Source organism: Dasypus novemcinctus, chromosome 13 (genome assembly GCF_030445035.2).
Source record: "Dasypus novemcinctus isolate mDasNov1 chromosome 13, mDasNov1.1.hap2, whole genome shotgun sequence".
Taxonomy (NCBI): domain Eukaryota; kingdom Metazoa; phylum Chordata; class Mammalia; order Cingulata; family Dasypodidae; genus Dasypus; species Dasypus novemcinctus.
This window is the reverse complement of record NC_080685.1, coordinates 50,891,945-50,909,787: the sequence shown is the minus strand read 5'-3', so window position 1 is coordinate 50,909,787 and position 17,843 is coordinate 50,891,945. Positions and strand designations below refer to the sequence as shown.

The 17,843-nt window shown below is 40.4% G+C and overlaps 3 protein-coding genes across 8 annotated transcripts in view; 1 reads left to right on the top strand and 2 right to left on the bottom strand.

Annotated features, from left to right (window-relative positions):
• The window catches only part of C13H1orf105 (chromosome 13 C1orf105 homolog), a 47,261-nt gene extending 34,475 nt beyond the window's left edge, over positions 1-12,786 (bottom strand). Inside the window, exons 1-2 of the mRNA XM_058309314.1 lie at positions 12,766-12,786; positions 12,115-12,198 (exon numbers count right to left, since the gene is read on the bottom strand). Of these exons, the coding sequence (XP_058165297.1) occupies positions 12,115-12,198; positions 12,766-12,786 (105 nt within the window). The remainder of the gene's footprint in view (positions 1-12,114; positions 12,199-12,765) is intronic.
• Positions 929-3,618, top strand: PIGC (phosphatidylinositol glycan anchor biosynthesis class C). 3 transcript variants are annotated; one of them, XM_004466840.3, is made up of 2 exons: positions 929-1,056; positions 2,220-3,618. In XM_004466840.3, the coding sequence occupies exon 2, from the start codon at positions 2,437-2,439 to the stop codon at positions 3,328-3,330; it is 894 nt and encodes a 297-aa protein (XP_004466897.1). In that variant the 5' UTR covers positions 929-1,056; positions 2,220-2,436; the 3' UTR covers positions 3,331-3,618. The 3 variants fall into 3 exon arrangements, with proteins under 3 accessions (XP_004466897.1, XP_004466895.1, XP_004466896.1); XM_004466838.3 differs by having other exon boundaries at positions 1,001-1,464; XM_004466839.4 differs by lacking the exon at positions 929-1,056 and adding an exon at positions 1,129-1,426.
• A 2,446-nt stretch (positions 12,787-15,232) lies between the features above and the next one.
• DNM3 (dynamin 3) overlaps positions 15,233-17,843 on the bottom strand; it is a 693,285-nt gene continuing 690,674 nt past the window's right edge. For 3 of the 4 annotated variants that reach the window (XM_058310137.2, XM_058310140.2, XM_058310138.2), the window contains one exon: positions 15,233-15,418. In XM_058310137.2, coding sequence (XP_058166120.1) covers positions 15,382-15,418 — 37 coding nt within the window. In that variant the 3' untranslated portion in view covers positions 15,233-15,381. Of the gene's footprint in view, positions 15,419-16,531; positions 16,577-17,843 lie in introns of all 4 variants that reach the window. The other variant, XM_071207576.1, reaches the window with a different exon arrangement.

Sequence of the window (17,843 nt, the reverse complement as noted above, 5' to 3'; positions counted from 1 at the left end):
AACACTTGACCAATGTAAGCTAACAGCCCCCATGCTTTACATTCACAGAGCATTCAACAGTTTACAGAACATTTTTATGTTTCCTATTTGACCTTTATAACCATCCCATAAGGTATGCAAGGGCAAAAACTATTGGTTCCATTTTACAGATGACAAAATCAAAGCTTAGAAAGTGAGTGATTTGCAGAGTAATATAGCTAGTAAGTGGATTCTGACTTTTGGAACCACTACATCTTGTGTTCTACTATATCATTTTGCTTTTGTATTACTTCAGTCTGTTTATGAATTTTCTAATATTTCTATGAACTCAAATGAATATTAGCTATCTCCTGTCTCATGCCTCTAGTTATGTTTGCAGCCACAGGGTCCTCCACCTTCAGCCGGTGAAAGAACCAGATTTTGAAACTATTGAGAACCAGGTATTAATCTCAGTTTATCCACTTTCCAGCTGCATCACCTTGGACAAATCACAACTTCTCTGAGCCTCCAAGTCCTCTTTGAAAGAGGGATGATATTAAAGATCAGTGCACTACAGAGAAAGCCCTACGAGATCGAGGGATATATTCTGTTTCCTTCACTGCTGTATCATGAGCACCTAAAACAGTGCTTGATACTTGTAGGTGCTACGTGAATATTTGTCGAATGAACTCATGGAGGTGTGGAAGTCGCCAGCTTAGGGCATGACTTAATAGGAGCTCAATAAAAATAGCCGTTATCTCCCTTGTATCAGCCTAGCCTCTGTCCTTCTCTTTCCTTCCTTACTCAGTTTTTCGATGTCATATCCACTTAGTGTTGGGGATTTACTTTCTCAGGCTCCCAGCTAGCTTTCCGCTTTCGGCGGGCCCCTGGGACAGTAGCCGGGAGGTCCTCCGAGCAGCCAGCAGGGGGCAGCAGCGCCCTCGCGGGCCCTCCCGGCGGGGAAAGGACGCTCTTACCGCGGAGGTTATGGTGGACCCGGAAGTGCTCGGACACTACCGCGACCCCGGCGCCCCGGATGGGGAAGGAGGCGGGCGGCCGCCCTCCCCTGGCCGCGCACCCTTAAGAACTCGCGGGCAGGTGGGTTCTGAGTGGGCGTCAGTATTTCCGGGCCCCGTCTCCTCCGCCATCCCCCCGCAGGCTCAAGGCTGGGTGAGGGGCGGCGGCGGGCGGGGGAGGCCTGGGAGGGTCGGTAGGGCGCCCCTGGGGACACCCTACCCCCGCCCCAGTCCTTTCCCCGACCCTGCGGACGGGCGTTGCCCTTTTCGGAGCAGCTCACCCTCCAGCCCCGGCGGCGGTGGGGAGGATGCCCGGGATAGGGTCTCCGCTGCATTGGGGGCGGGGAACTCCCAGGGTGTCTGGCTTGTGAAGCAAAACCTACCGTGTCTCCTTGGAAGAAATAAAGATCGGGCAATAAGAATTTTCTTCGCAGATGTGCTGGATGACCTTGGTATTTCTGACTCTCCGTTTTCCCGTTGTGAAAAAGGGGTGATTATCATCTTCGACGCTCACAAGAGTTTTCGCGGTTATAAGTAGGATAACTTTTTAAAGGATGTTAAGCGCAGTTAATGAGTTCAGAGCTTTTAGTTAGTTTCTTTGAGTGTTTGGTTTTGTCTAAATAAACCGTAGAGCTGTACCTTTTTGTATTGTGCAGTTTACTGTTGCTTTCAGACCGGTAACTTTGTAATTTTTTTGTTTTTTAAATAACGGATGCCTCTGAGAACCCACTAAAAGTTATAGACCCTATCCCTAGAAATAACCACGAACTGCATATATAGGCAACCCAGCCATAGACCTCAGAAATATGTGAACCACCAGTTAGGAACTGGTTTAAACAAAGGCACAGGCTTTAGGATCAGACTTTGGTTTGGATTCTGGCTCCACTGTTTACCACTCTGTTACCTTGGGCTAAAATTACTTAAGCAATTGTAATCTCAGGTGTTTTTGTTTGTTTTTTAACTAGTAGTAGGGCTAATATTAACTTGGAAGGTGGTCAAGATTAAATAAAAGAAGGTAAGACACCTAGTGCATAGTAGGGCACTCAGTAGTAACTAACAATATTAATATTATTCAAAGGATTATAATTTAAAAATCTGAAATACTGTTTTAATGCCCATAATTATGAGATGGCCACCACATGTATTTTGTTCAGACTTCTAGTGGACTGAGTTGGTTTGATTTTAAGTCAGGCTTATCCTTGGCCTTTAACAACTTTCGTAGGTTCATAGTCTCTCTTTTTCTAGGAACTTGGCTGTATTGTCCCGTCTCAGAGAACAAACTCATCTGTTACAAGCCTAGTCTGGGTTGCTGCCTTTGAAAGCAAGGGAAGGTTGGTAGAATATCAACCACAGCACAGCATGGAATTTCCAGAGAGGTCTTATTTCAAAGCTTCATAAAGAAACGAACCACATGGACTTCTGCGAGGGAGATTGAACTGGCCTGAGTTTGAGGAGAAGGATAATGTGTGACCAACCAGTTGCTAACACCAAGGAGGCCAGGTGGCAGAAGGTCTTGTATGAACGACAACCCTTCCCTGATAACTACGTGGACCGGCGGTTTCTGGAAGAACTCCGGAAAAACATCTATGCCCGGAAGTACCAATATTGGGCTGTGGTGTTTGAGTCCAGTGTGGTGATACAGCAGCTGTGCAGTGTCTGTGTTTTTGTGGTTATCTGGTGGTATATGGACGAGGGTCTTCTGGCTCCTCACTGGCTTTTTGGGACTGGCCTGGCTTCTTCACTGATTGGCTATGTTTTGTTTGATCTCATTGATGGAGGTGAAGGGAGGAAGAAGAGTGGGCGGACCCGGTGGGCTGACCTGAAGAGTGCCCTAGTCTTCATTACTTTTACGTATGGATTTTCACCAGTGCTGAAGACCCTGACAGAATCTGTCAGTACTGACACCATCTATGCTATGTCAGTTTTCATGCTGTTAGGTCACCTCATTTTCTTCGACTACGGTGCCAATGCTGCCATTGTATCCAGCACACTGTCTTTGAACATGGCCATCTTTGCCTCTGTTTGCCTGGCCTCACGCCTGCCCCGGTCCCTGCATGCCTTCATCATGGTGACATTTGCCATCCAGATTTTTGCTTTGTGGCCCATGTTGCAGAAGAAACTGAAGGCATGTACTCCCCGCAGCTATGTGGGGGTCACACTCCTTTTTGCATTTTCAGCCTTGGGAGGCCTGCTTTCCATTAGTGGTGTGGGAGCCATACTCTTTGCCCTTCTGCTGGTTTCCATCTCATGTCTCTGCCCTTTCTACCTCATTCGCCTGCAACTTTTTAAAGAAAACATTCATGGGCCTTGGGATGAGGCTGAAATCAAAGAAGACTTGTCCAGGTTCCTCAGCTGAATTAGGAACTTCCAGACTTCATAATTAAGGCAAGCTGATAGACTAGCCTCCCAACTAGAATAATATCAGAAGGCAGAGTTCCACTCTGGAAGTAGCATGCTGATGTGGGTGGGAGAGCAGAGATCAAAAGAGAAATTTAGCAAAAATCTTGGGTGGTAAAGGTCCTTATCCTTGTTATTTTGTGGATAACAAAGCTTTGGGGGGGCGCTCTTGAATTATTGCTTTTTATTCGCTGTAACAAATGAAGTGATGTGGTTTCTATTTATTAAAAAAATAACAACACATCAATCAAGTTGTCTCATGATTTTTCTGAAAGTAGAAGGCAAAAGGGGCATGAAGAGTAAAGAGAGAATAAAAGTGTATGTATAAAATCACTTCTCTTTACCTTTTTTTAGCAGCAGTGCAGGTACCATTCTGTATCTAGAACATCCTAGAACTATGGATGCTGTTTCCAGTTTATTTGCTCAAGATCGCATAGTTGGTCACTTAACATTAACTCGAGGTTTCTGATTATTTTTGTGTATATCTATAGATATATTTTAGCGGACTTTTGTTGGAGACATTGCTATATCAGCCATTAGGCTAAAGTGCTGTTGTGGGGTAATACAAAGATGAACAAGATAAAGGCACTACACCCGGCTGCTTATGGTATAGTGGAGACAAGCTTGTATACAGCCCACTACAAGGGAGAGAGGGATGTGTCCTAATGCCCAAGGAAAATGCTGCGAGAAGTCAAAGGAGCTGAAGTAGGCATTTGAGCTTAGTCTTGGAGGATAGGTGGGATTTAAATAGGCAAAAGATGGTAGTTTTAGGGCAAAGCTAGGCCAATAATATGAGCAAATGAAGGTGGCTGGCTTTGTGTGACTAAAAGTACTATGGAAAACTGGAGAGAGCATGCTCTGTATAATGACAACTGCCACTCTGCTGTAGCGAATCATTTCTGTTCAGAATTTGACCCTAGTTTCAAATCTTTGGAATTCCAAATAAAATTCTAAATGAAATTCTACTAGCTGCAAATCTAGTTTTTAATGTGGAATCTGGCTTGAAAATTACATCTCAAGTTTAAATAAAAGGCACCCCGGTGCATGCGAAAAACCACATTTGCCTGAAAAATGTGACTACTGCTGTCCAATGCCTTTTTAGCACAGGTACAAAGATGGGGAAAAATACATTTGATAGGAATTTACAGTTATTTGGATAAAGTTGGAACAGGAAGTTTGAGTAACAGTTAGGCATACTCAAGAATTTGGGCTGTATGCTGTAGGCAATGGGGAAACATCCAGCTTGACTAAGGATCTTGAGCCAGTTACTTAAACTGCTCTATGCCTCAGTTCTTTCATCTGTAAATGGGAATAATAGATATACCTCTAGGACTGTGATGATGAGATAATAGGTACAAAGTGCTTTGAAGAATGACACACAGGATTAAATTAGTGTTAGCTATTATGTTGGTATGTAGGAAGACGGAGAGGGCAGAGACAAGGTGCAAAATGTATTGGGTACTTCCCAGAATATAGTTGGTCCCTCATGAGGCAATTCATTTGGGGCAAGTTCTGGACTGCCCCTTTCTGACTAGAAATTGGTTGAAATCAGAAATTTCATCAGGGCAGTAGTACTAAGAAGTTGTGTTTTCTATATCTCTGAATAGGTTTCTCAAAAATGTCTTGGACAGGAGTTTGCACTAGTCTTCAGCAGCCATCTCACATCACTTTTTTGTCTGATTTGAATTTAGGTAGGTAAATGTTACATTTCATGATAAAAATGGTGGTTTTCCCTGACTAAGGTAAATTAGACTACTTTCACATACACAAGGACATTGGCCAATGGAGGGAGAAGGGTCTCAGAGACTGATGGAACCCAAATTATCCCACTACTGGCAGTGTCAGCCTTGGCCTTTTCATGTCTCAAGAGTGGCCAGAACTGGCTCACATTATTAGAGTCCACATGTGGAATAGGGTCAGATGGTGGTTGAAGGTGGTACGGAGTTGTATAAAATTGTGTGTGTTTTTTTTGTAACACATTTTCCTTACTTTAATGAATTTCTGACCAACTCTTTAGAGAACTCGCATAGCAGCCATATGCATGGGAGTGAGCAGAAAGTTCCCCACATCTGAACCACTTTCAAAAATATTTCCTTAGTGGGATGCTTTAATATGTCTGTGCTGTCATTTTCAGCTCTTTCCTGCCAGACTAGTGTTTGGAGTTACCCAAGTTCTGACTCTGCATTTTAGTGTTTGTAGAAGTGCACTGTGGAGTTGGCAGGGGATGGTGAATTGTGTGTGGGTGTGAGGCTTAGGGGTGGGGAAGAGATTTAATTCAAGTATAAAAATGTAGGTGGCTGTGGGGAGAAGGATATTCTAATCTGAGTCAACGTATGCCACTGTGCATAGGGCATGAGGCTTGAGAGTGCTTAGTACTTTGAATTATGCACTTCTGGAGGATGTTACTTAAGATTCCGGGAAAATTTTAGAAAAGTAGTGAGATCTAAAAAGAACCTAGTGTCTTTGTACTTGGAATTCTTTGTACAGAATTGGTTGCCCCACAACCAGGTTATAGTAGATTTTGAAGTGGGTGACAGAAGAATAACCATAGGAAACAAAGGGAAAGGAGATTCCCCTATAAAAATGGATTAGAGAATAGAACCTTAGAGCCTGGGAGGAAGGTTCAAAGGAGATGTATTCACTGCCCATAAAAGTGAAGGTGAACATTGACTTATTCATAAATCATGACTTCTTAGGAGAAGACCCCCTTTGAAATTTGAGTAGGGTAAGTTTAAGACAAGTGAAAATATAATTTTTATAGTAACTCCCAAGAAGTTGCACAGGCCAGGAATACAAATGGATTCCAAAAAGATTTTGGAAAAATTGCAAATAAAAAAGACTTGTGAGAAAATGTTAAGAAATCCCTAATCCTTCAGTGTTGCAATTATGAAGGATAGTGAGGCCCGCCATGGCATGCTTCCTTGGGTTGCTGCTGGCACAGGAATTCAGGCCTAGTTAATGATTGGTATGACCTAATGTGATGATTACTGGAAAATTGACTCATCATTTCTGTTCAGTGGTTCACTCAGTCTCTTTAAACCACAGTTAAAGGGTACAAGTAAAATACTAATGATTTAGATTTCAAGAGAATGTGTGTGTGGTTGGGGTGGGATAGGGGCAAGGGAAGGGAAAGGGTTACAGTAGTATTGGAATTAAAACCCTAATATGTCAAATATTTGCTGACCTAGAAACTTTCTCTGCTGTGCTCCCCTCCCCCCTTGCTCTGTTACCTATATGGTAAGCTGGGTGGTCATGGTGGCAAGTGAGAGCAAGAAGAGAGGAATGGGGAGGTGGATTTGCCCATTTCTCCAAAATGGATTGTAGTTGGGATGGAAGGGATTTGAGGAGAAGTGGTGCTATAAGGTGGCAGCTCTGCTTTATTTGTGCCATGATGCAGTTGACAGATGATGGCATGTAGCTAGAAGACTATGCAAGGATCTGAGAGTAGCTCAGACGTGTGTAGGGGAGAGGAGATGTAATCATGTGCACAAGTGAAGGGACTGGCTTTAGACGAGCAGGGATACTGTGGTAGAGTAGGAAGGTAGCTTATATATTACAGATATTCCAAGTAGCTAGCATGTGCGCCTCATGCATGGTGGCTCTGTTGTGACCATATCAATGTCAGTGTTATGCTTATGTCAGTACTGTAAACGTTTGAGAAACCCTTTAGTCAGCCAGCTTAAATTGCGAGTTTAAGAATTCATACTGAGCATATTTAAGGAGGCATATGGAATCATCACTTACAATTTCTGAGCCATAAATTTAAGGACAAGGAAAACAGAAACCAGCAGAGGGCATCAGCCACACAATTATACAATACTTCAAGCCCACATAGGCAAACAGGCTGGGACGTAGTGCCATCTTGTGGAAGCTTTTTATATATTTTTTTTAATAGTGAAATTCAGTAAGAGATTTGAAATTCTTGCTGAATTGTGGTTTTGGAAATAACTACACTGCCTGAGATCACCATAAATTCAGAAAGAAAATAGCACACTTGAATCTGAAGAATAATAGCTAGATTTTTGAGCATCCTCTGTGTACCGTTCACTGTGTTAAGTGCTTTATGTATACTTCTCATAACAATCCTGTAGGACAGATATTATTTCCATTTTACAGTTGAGGAGACTGAGACTCAGAGGGGTCAGGAATTTTGTTATAACTAATGTTTTATTGCCATTTTAGACTGATACTTTGCTTTCCTGACAGCTGTACTGCATCCAGGACTAAAAGCTAACTGATAGGCAGTTGCTTTTAATTCTTTGTCAAATCTCTCATCATCCCCTCTATCCTTTACTCGTTTTCCCCAACATACAACAAAATATTTAGTGTCCTCTTAGGCCTACCTCTACTCATTTTTTACCGTTCATTCACATTTTATGATGTTTGGCCTCAGGAATTTATTCATTCAATAAGTACTTATTGAACACTTACTATATGACAGACATTATTCTGTGGGTTTGGGATATATCTATTAATACAATAGAAAAAGATCCTTATTGTAGTACTAGTAGAGGTTAGGGGGATACAGACAATAAACATGATAAGTAAATTGCCTTGAATACTAGGTAATAAGTGTTACAGAAAAAAAGAAAAGTAGAATGATATTAAATGAGGGGGTCATGGGAGGTCCATGAAAAAGGTAGCAGTTAACTAAAGACTTGAAGGAGATGGAGGAATAATCCACACATGCTAGGGAAGAGCATTGTAGGCAAAGGGAACAACTGCTACAAAGGCAGTAAGGCGGGAAAAAACGTCATGTTGGGGAATAGCAAAGAGTAGGTGAAGTGGTATAATCCAGGAGATGGAAGATGAAGTTAGGTAATGTGGACACTAGATTCCGTAGGACACTGTAGGCTGTTGAAAGGACTTTGGCCTTTACTCTGATTAATATGGGAGCCATTGGGAGGGTCTTGGGTAAAAGAGGAACATAATCTGGTGTACATTTTGAAAAGTTCATTCTGGTTGCTGTGGGGCAAGAGTAGATGTAGTAAGAAGCATTAGAAGGCTGGCTCGGTAATCCAAGCAACAGATGATGGTGGCTCAGAAGAGGGTGATAGCAAAGGAAGTGGTGAAAAAAGTCACCTGGATATAATTTGAAGGTAGAGTCAATAGGGCGTCCTGATGTATTAGATGTGGGGTGTTAAAGAAAGAAGAGTTGTGAACAAAAAAGTGGCTCAAGCAACTGGAATAATGGAGATGCCATCAATCAAGATTGGGGGGGGGAGGTTATGGGTAGAGATTTTTTTGAGGAAGATAAGGAGTTCAGTTTGGGGTGTGCTGAGTTTGAAATGTCTTCTAGATATCCAGGCAGAAATTTGAGTAAGGAGTTAAGAGATGTAAGTCCAGAAATTGGCAGAAATGTATACAATGGAGATGTAAATTTGGGACTTAGTATATAAATGGTATTTAAAGCTATGGGACTGGATAAGATTGCCAAGGTAGTGGGTATAGATAGATAAGAGGACCAAGAACACCAAATAAAAAGGTTGGAGAAGAACAAGCAAAAAGACTGGAAAAGCACAAAAGGAAAACCAAGAGAGTTTAGTGCTGAACATGTCTCAGGGTGGAGGGATGATCAGCTGTATCAAATTCTGATAAATCAAGTAAGATAAGGACTGGGGATTGACTAATAGATTTAGTAATAAGCTCATTAGTGTCCTTGAAAACAACAGTTTTTTGATGGAGTGGTGTGAGTAAAAACCTATTTGGAGTGCATTTAAGAGATAATAGGAGAAGGCAGGAGGTGCGGACAAATTTTTGGAAATTTTGCTTCAAAGGGGTGCCAGAAAATAGAGAAAATGAAAGTGAAAGTAAGGACAAGAAATGTTTAAGATGGGAGAAATGATAGCATGTTTGTATGCTGATAGAAATGAAACAATAAGTAAAAATTGATGTGTGAGGGGAGAATTACTGGAGCAATATTCTCAAGTAGGCGAGTGGAACTGGGATACAGAGGAGAAGTGCAGGAATTGGTTTTAAATGAGCAGGGATAGTTGATCTGTGGAACAAGTTGGAAGGCAGAGTAGATGGATACAAATGCTGATAAGTAGGTAGCTGGGATGCTGGGAAGCTTTGGAAGTTCTTTTCTGATTGCCTCAATTTTTTTCAGTGAAGTAGGAGGCAAGTTAATAGACTGAGGATGAAGATGGGGGAGGAAAAAAAGGGGGAGTGATGGGTTATAACTGGGAAAGTAGCTGAGTTTTGTGCAGGACAAGATCATTGAGGGAGTGAAATCCAACAAAATGAGAGGCTGGGTGAGGAAAGAGGTAGGGAGAATTACCTACATGGTAGGTATGTGGAAATCCTCAAGAATTAAGACAGGAGTGGCACTGGAGAAAGTGACAGAAGCAGGAACCAACATAATTGGGAAAGAAGGGCAAATGAACTGGAGGTTGGTAGATAAGAGGTAGTATATGCTATAATCTGATGCCATGAGGTTCAAAGCTGGGGGGTTTAGGGAGGAGGGAGGAAGTTTGGTCTAAAATGAAAAATGAAAAAATGAGGAACAAGAATGCCAACTCTACTTCAGGCTCATCAGTATGAGGCTGTGGGAGACAAACTCTACCTTTTGACAAGGCTGTAGGAGAAGCAGTGCCCTTAGGGGAGAATTTGGTTTTATTAGAGCAAGAAGGTGAAGGAAATATCCAGGGAACCATTTGAAGATACAGGGAATTTTGCCAATCATGGGCAATGAATTATAGAGGGCAGAGTGAAAGGGTTTCAAAAGTTGGCGAGGAATGGAACAAGGGATGGAATGGGCATGAGGGCAATCTAGCAGTCTAGGGGTTTGTGTGATGCCTGACATCACAAAAGATTAATAGTTCCAGTGCGTTCAAGGCGTTCAAGGTGGAGGTGAGAAGTGAGGGTGGATAGGGAGGGTTTCCGGGGCCACTCTTCACCTTGAAGGAGCTGTGGGGGAGTGTGCAGGCCTCCTCATACCATGGACATATTATCTTTTGCTAATGGGATTACTGTGTAATTCTCTGGGTAGTGTACATTTGACAAGAGCTCTCAGGGGATAATACATAAACTTGTTGAGAACTGCACAAACTCCCAACGTTAGGTCAGTGTCATTTATTGTATTCTAGAAAGTTTGGCAAAGTGATCAGCACTGAGGTGAGAGCCAGGGTTTGACCTGACCTAGTTAAAGACAGGCCCAAGTTCCTGTGGAAGGTGAGGTCTGAGGAGGAACACTCCACTGACCACTGGCAGAGGGCTCAGGAGAGCTTAGCTACGGGTGGACAGGAAGAGTAGAAACAGCTACTGTGCAAATATTAATACTTTTGGTTTTCTTTTTCTTTTCCAATTCCCAGATGCCAGTGATGTTGATGGTTTTTTTTTGTTTTGTTTTGTTTTCCTCCCAGGTACTTTACTGTGACTAATGAGAGGATTCCCCAGAAGTAGGGAAGTTAGGAAGCATCCATTTTCCAAATGCCCAAAATTTTCTCAGCACCATGGGCCTAGCCATACCATCCTGCCAGTGCCTCCTCATGCCCATCTGTGGAGATACAAGTGCCAGAGGAAGTAACTTAGAAAGGCCAATGGCCTTTTAGGTTACGAACTGACCTCAGTTGGGCACCTGGGTTCAAATGACACCTAGGACCAGTTTTTTTCTGCCCTAAACAGACTAGTTCTACAATCCTTTGACCATAATGCTGTTGTGATTATGGGACAGATTTATTTTTACTAATATCAGAGTCAAGATAACAACTGCCCCTCGGGCCCCTATAAAAGCTGGATCAGAGGAGCTGCTTCTGCTTTCCCAAGCTTGGGCTGGATCACTGTTCACCACTCCAAGATGGTCCTGTGGCCTTGTATGGGGTCCAAGTAACATTTGAGACATCCCATTCTTTTTAAATTGCAAAACACAGTTCTTTAGGCCCAAAGCAACTTTCATGTATGTAGCTGAAAGTATTTTTGTCTTTGAAAGAGAAAAAGAAGGCAGGCAGAAGGAACTGTTTTCTTGGTTCTATCTTGCTTTCCCTTGCCTTCTGAAATGTACCCATGAAGATGAAAACCAGAGGAAAAATCAGCCCTTAAGAATAGGGGTTCTAGGGAAGTGGACTTGGCTCAGCAGATAGAGTGTCAGCCTACCACATGGGAAGTCCGTGGTTCAAACCCCAGGCCTCCTTGACCCGTGTGGAGCTGGCCCACACGCAGCGCTGATGTGTGCAAGGAGTGCCCTGCCATGCAGGGGTGTCCCCCGGATAGGGGAGCCCCACGCACAAGGAGTGTGCCCCATAAAAAGAGCTGCCCAGCACGAAAGAAAGTACAGCCTGCCCAGGAATGGTGCCGCACATACGGAGAACTAACACAGTAAGATGGCACAACTAAAAGAGACACAGATTCCCGTGCCACTAACAAAAATAGAAGCCGACACAGAGAATGGACACAGAGAACAGACAACTGGGGCAGGGGTGCGGGGGAGGGGAAAAAAATCTTTTAAAAAATGAACAGGATTTCTTAACCAGGGATCCGTGAGCCTGAATTGAAATTCAAATATCATTATTCTTGTGTAGATGTGTTGGCATGGGTGTGATGTATTTATTAAATAATACACAGTATAGTGTGGACTTAGTAAGGGGTCTGTGGTTTTCACCTGACTGGCAAAAGGGTCCGTGGAACAAAAAAGGTTAAGGATCCCTGCTTAAGAGCCTGAGTAACTTTTCGGTAGTGTTACACAGAGCTTAAATATACTTTGTTAGCAGCTGTTCTGAGAGATGGGTACTCTTGCAGAACTCACTTCAGTGAATTCTTGGTTACTGCCTTGAGTATCCTTAAGCCTCTTTGGTTTCCTTGGGATTACTATGGCTTTCTCTTCTCTGTACTTGTGCAGGAAATGGCTCACATTTCATGAAGTTCCTTGAAGACATGAACCGAAGCTGAAAATCAGGACCTGATATAAAGTACTGTACAGTATGATTTGATTAAAAACTGAGCATAGAAGTAGCAGTCCATGGTCTTAACTCATCCATTAGCTTGTCACCAAGTCTGAGCTTCTTAATATATTGGCAATATTGCAACTCAATAGTATTTTTAAGCATAAAAGAAAACGGGTGTCTATTCAGATAGTGGAGGCAGTTTACTTCAGAACCTCAGGGACACTCACTAAAGCATCCAACAGCAATTTTCTTAGAATTCAAAAATAATGCTGAATTATAAAACATGGATGTGTCAAGTACATTTTTTCAAATGGTGTGAAAAAGAGGAGTGAAGTACATCCCATCCCATTAAAAATGTCCATATCTATAAGTAAACAGCAGAGGTCATTGCTGTATCTCCATATATCTAGGATGTCTTTTGCAACATCCCTTAATATCTATGGGCCCCATGCTTAAAGATATTTATTTACCTATGAAACCCCATGATGAAATTACTGGAAATTTTTTCTTACCTTTAGTTTTCTTTTCTCCATCTCTTATATGTTCTGGGTTTTTCTAGCTGAGATTGAGGAGCTCAAGATCACTTCACTGCTGTTAGAGGACTACCAAGTACCTTGTGATTCTGAAGCCTTTTAGTTAGGAGCCAAAACAAAGTTAACTGACCACCTCACGGTTTCAATACACATGTCTTCTTCTTAACCAACACTTGTGTGGTTATTCTGGTATTATATTATTCTACTAAGCATGAAAAGTTTGGTTGGTTTCTGATTGGCTGAAAATGAGTTCTATTCTTTTTTGTCAGAGGTCAGTCATCATGTTCTGGAATGTTAGCATGTGTGGATCAAGTGTTTAATCTGGTTCTAGAACTCAAATAACTGCTTCAGCATAGAAGTCAGTAACAATTTTCTCTGGACAGACACTGTAATTGCTTAGTTAACTATTTTGTAATTGCTTAGTTAACTATTTTGTAATTGCTTAGTTAACTATTTTGTAAGCTACTTTTATCCTGTTACTTCTCTGGTATTCTCAGTGACTAGGACATGAGTTCAAGAAATGTTTGATGCATCACTGAAAGAATGAAAATATTTAAGAAACTCTATGTTTGTTGAAGATATAGCAGTTTGGTTAATCCTGGACCACCTTGAGTTGTAATCAACTCTGAATAACACTGTACCTTTCTGTCTCAACTATTGAGGGCAGGAGTGAAAGAGCTAGGGAAGGGTATTTATGAAATACAGAATCACTGTAAACAATAGATTAATATTAACCTTAGTACAGTTTATTTTTACTCCAGGCTGCTTCCTTTCCTCATCATTCTTCCTTTTTTCTTTCCTATAAAATGTGAAGAAGGGAACACATTTCTTTGTTGAGGAGAATGAGTAATGTGGTATGGAATAATTTGATTCTGGTATGACTTGAGTTTTTCTTTCTCATTCATTGCTTATCAGGTCAATTTAAGTTTTAAACATCTAAACTGTGTGACACTGTATATAAAAATAAGTCCATGTTTATGACAAAGTAGAAAAATATCAGTACTTAAAAAGATGAATTGTAGTAAACCTTCCCATTGACAACTTCTGTTTTTGTCTGGGGAGATGGTATGAAATAATCTGGGAGCACTGTGTCTGTTGGCATGAGAAGGCTATCAGATAAGGAATATTGATTAAAAATCAAAAGACTAGACTGGAAGTGAAGAGAAGGGTAAAAGATTGCATGCTGTGCATTTTTTTGCAGCAACTCAGTTGCCTTCAGGCATATATAAGATATCGATACCCTGCTTTGAACACTATGAACTTTTCATAGTTACTGGTGATGCTAACGAGTAGTCAGTGGGTCTGGGGTACAAGTAAAAATTGATGTAACATGCCCTATGAAACTTTTAATCTCAGAAAAAACTAGTTTTGTGCTTTTTAGTGGAGAACTTGGTACTCAAAAAATAATTTTTATAGTCCAGAAAAATAGCTTTATTGGTGAAGGGCTCTCCATTTTAGAAGTAGGGGTTCCTGCCACATCATCTATATGTCTCTCCTTGCAAGGGCTTTGCCTAGGTCAGATGTGAAGTAAATAGAATACAAATTCCTGATTAACCATTTTTTACTGTTCCATTGTATGGTTTTCTATCTTAATATGCTAAAATGAGGCACACTCAAAAAGTGATCTCATCTGAGAGGGGATATTTTGAAATTCTAACTTAGGCCATGCAAAGTTCAAAAAAGAGAATTCTGAGTTAAATATTAAAGCTCTGGGCAGGCTTCAGGCCACATATTTGGTAGTAGGTATCATATTACCTTAATAAACATTTTATTTGGATAAATCTTTGAGATGCTTTTAAAAAATGATAGTTGGAATTACCAGTTAATGACAGTTTTGGAATTATAGTTATTAAAGATTAAGGTATAAAACTAATTCTCTTTTCTCCCAAACACAGAGATTTCATTCTTCTAGTACTTTACTGACATCATTAAGAATCTTCTTCTTAAGGTGGCAGTTCCTTGCCTTGTTGTCCTTTTATTCTGAACATGTTTTCTTCCCTGAACTTGCAAATAGAATTTGTGAGGTTTATATGTTTCAGGCCAGGTTTATATGTTTCTTTCATTATCTAACATATTTTATTTCCTCCAAGAGTGTTTAGAAAAAATACAAAAATAGGAAAAAATATTTTGGTGCAATAATAATTACTAATGTGATTCCTGGAAGCAGGTCGAAATTATTCAATCTTTTATGTCTTTGTAGACACCCAGAATTTTTCATTTTTTTCATTCTTCTATAGAACACAAATATCAATTGATGACATATTACTATTATCCACCAAAGAGCAGATTAAATCATGTTGCTTTAAGAACTTAAAATCAATCTGTTACATTTAAGCTCCTTAAAAAATCAAATTATGTATTTTTTACCTTACCTGGTTTTAGTGAAACAAACTCTTATTTTAATTTTGGTCTTCTTTATTAGAAAAAGAAACAAAAACACATTCCATTTTTTATATAGAATAAACTTTATTTTTATTATAGACATAGATCAAAAATAAAAGTTTTTATGTACATATGACATATAGTGCAAACAAAGGTTTTTAAATACCATGGGTAGACATGTCGTTGGAAACAAAAGGAGATGAATGATGAGGGTTAGGATGGTCGTCCTGGAACTGCAGGAGGGGGTCGCCTAGTGAAAACAAAACAAAACAAAATAACAAAAAGAAAAACACAGATGCAGAGGAGGAAAACAATGTTTAAATCATAAAAAAAAAATTCAAATAATAGCATGCAAAAATATCCCACAGAAGTCAAATTCAAATCAGACAAAAACATGCAGACATGCAGGGGAGATGAAGGAACACCACACGGCAAAGTTAGCAGTTCCCAGGACTTTTCCTGGCTACCAGCAATGTGCTAGGTATGAGCCATTTGAGCCCACTCAAAAATCTTATTTTGTACCATGGAATGATAAACTGAAATCTGTGCAAACATATTCAGGAAAACTGGGGACAAATATCTTTATAATTTGATCATTTGATTCCCAATCCTGGTTTTGTGACAATTAGTTATTTCCAAAGATTTCAACAAATTTGAAATCTCTTTGAGGCAAGAGGAGATTGATATACAAATAGGACAGGTGAAAATTTTTTTTAAGCTGAGGGAAATTAGAAGGTGTTAAGAGATCAAACAAGCAATACAGTGACAATACAGAAAATGTCAGGGGTTTATCTTAGAGAAAAAGATTTGTAAGTAAGGATTGCTCAGGTAGAAGAGTCCTGACATATGATAACCTGCAACCAGGCCAAGGGGAAGTAGGAGGCTAGGTCTGGTCCATGGTAAACCCAGTAAGTTGGAAGGATTTCCCTCTCTTTCAGGGTTCGGTGCAATTAAAGTCCTGAATTATTCTGCCCTGGGTCCAGAATAAAAGAGGTCTGGTTTGCGCGATTCTTCTCTGTTTCTCTAGTTTGTCTTGCATCTCATTAGGCCCATAGATTATGAAATGAGGATTCAGAGTTGTGCCTCTCTGGTGTCTGCCAGTAAGATGATTTACTGCCAGAGAAGACACAGTAACTGTACATTGTAATGAACAGCTCTGGAAGTAGGAAAATGGCAGGCCAAAAGAAACTTTCCCACTGGTTTCCAGCAGAAGTCTACACTTTAATTTCCTCTTTCTAACCAAATCAGCAATGAACTGAACATTAATTACAATAAGCCATAAAACTGTGAGGTTGTATCAGTACCCTATTTTCTGTGGGACTTTAATTTGGCTACTCATCCAGGAGTTCAACAATATACTCACTTCCATTTTACTCTTGTAACACTTCAGTGAGTGGAGCAATGAAGTCTACAAAAAACAAAAACAAAAACTTCTTTTTCATCTTCGATAAGATGTTAATGAAGCCAAACTTACTGGCTACTTCTGAGCAGTGGTAAAAAATTATCTTACCTTCCCCAAAGTCCAAGATCAACTTTCCTTCAGTCTAATTTAAACTGGCTACACGAAGGAGGTTGCCCCTCCTTTTTCAATGATGAATAACTTGTTATTATTGGTACATAACCTTTCAACTGTGGGGGGTCTGTAAGCCTTTAGTTTTAGAGATTCAGGTAATGGGTATCCCTGGTGTTTTCATGAAGAAAGTGTAATTAAATTCCTGTCAGGCCCAGGAAGATTTATCACCTGCCCAGCAAACAGAAACTTTTTTTTGAGTTCTGAAGGGGCTTTAGAACACTTTAATTACCTCAGCAGGGTGGGGAGGTGAGCCATTAAACTGAACAGCAAGTCACAGTGCTGAAGGGACATTCTGTTAGCATATGCCAAAGCACTTTCCTGTTTGAGCTAGTTTGGTGTTCTAGTCCAGAAACAGGCTCAGAAACTATTTCATCGACAGCTAGAATGTTTCCTTAAATATCAGGGCGACATTTATTTTCTGTCAGCTCCTTTCTTTTCCTCTTCACTTACCCTGTATCTAATGTTCTTCTCATTGCCTAGAAAGCATTGTTGATAAGATGATGATGCCATTTAGTGACTCAATATTTTAGCTTCAGAGTTACTTATATCATGATTCTCAGCAGTTTGGGGTTTTGCTCATTCTTTCTAGAACTTTCTATATTACTTTCTCAGTGCTGAAGTGCTGAAGGAAAGTGCTAGAAATATTTGGGTTTTCCATATAAGAGCCACAAAGGTACCTCATGTTGCCACCTTCAGTATCAAAGTTTATTGGAATACTGAGTTGCTGACAAATTTTAAAGCTCACTATACTAGTTTTCCCAATTATATTCATACAGTGTTTAAGGTTAAAATTACAGGTTATATCTTCTTAAACTTTCTGAGAAATAACTTCATAGCAGAATTGTTTGGCCAAAACAGGATGTTAAGGGGGCAGGAAAACTGTGTATGGGATATGGACACAATTCATATGTAAAAGATTCAATTATTATTAAGAATGACGAATTACACACATTCTCTTGTTCTACCTCAATACTGCAATCTAGTCTTATGATGGCATTCATCTGGCAAGGCCTCTGGGAAGGTCTTCCTTAAAACTTCTTTTCTGTTATGATCAACCATTTCAATTCTATTTGCTTTCATTGCCCACTATTTAAGTAAATTA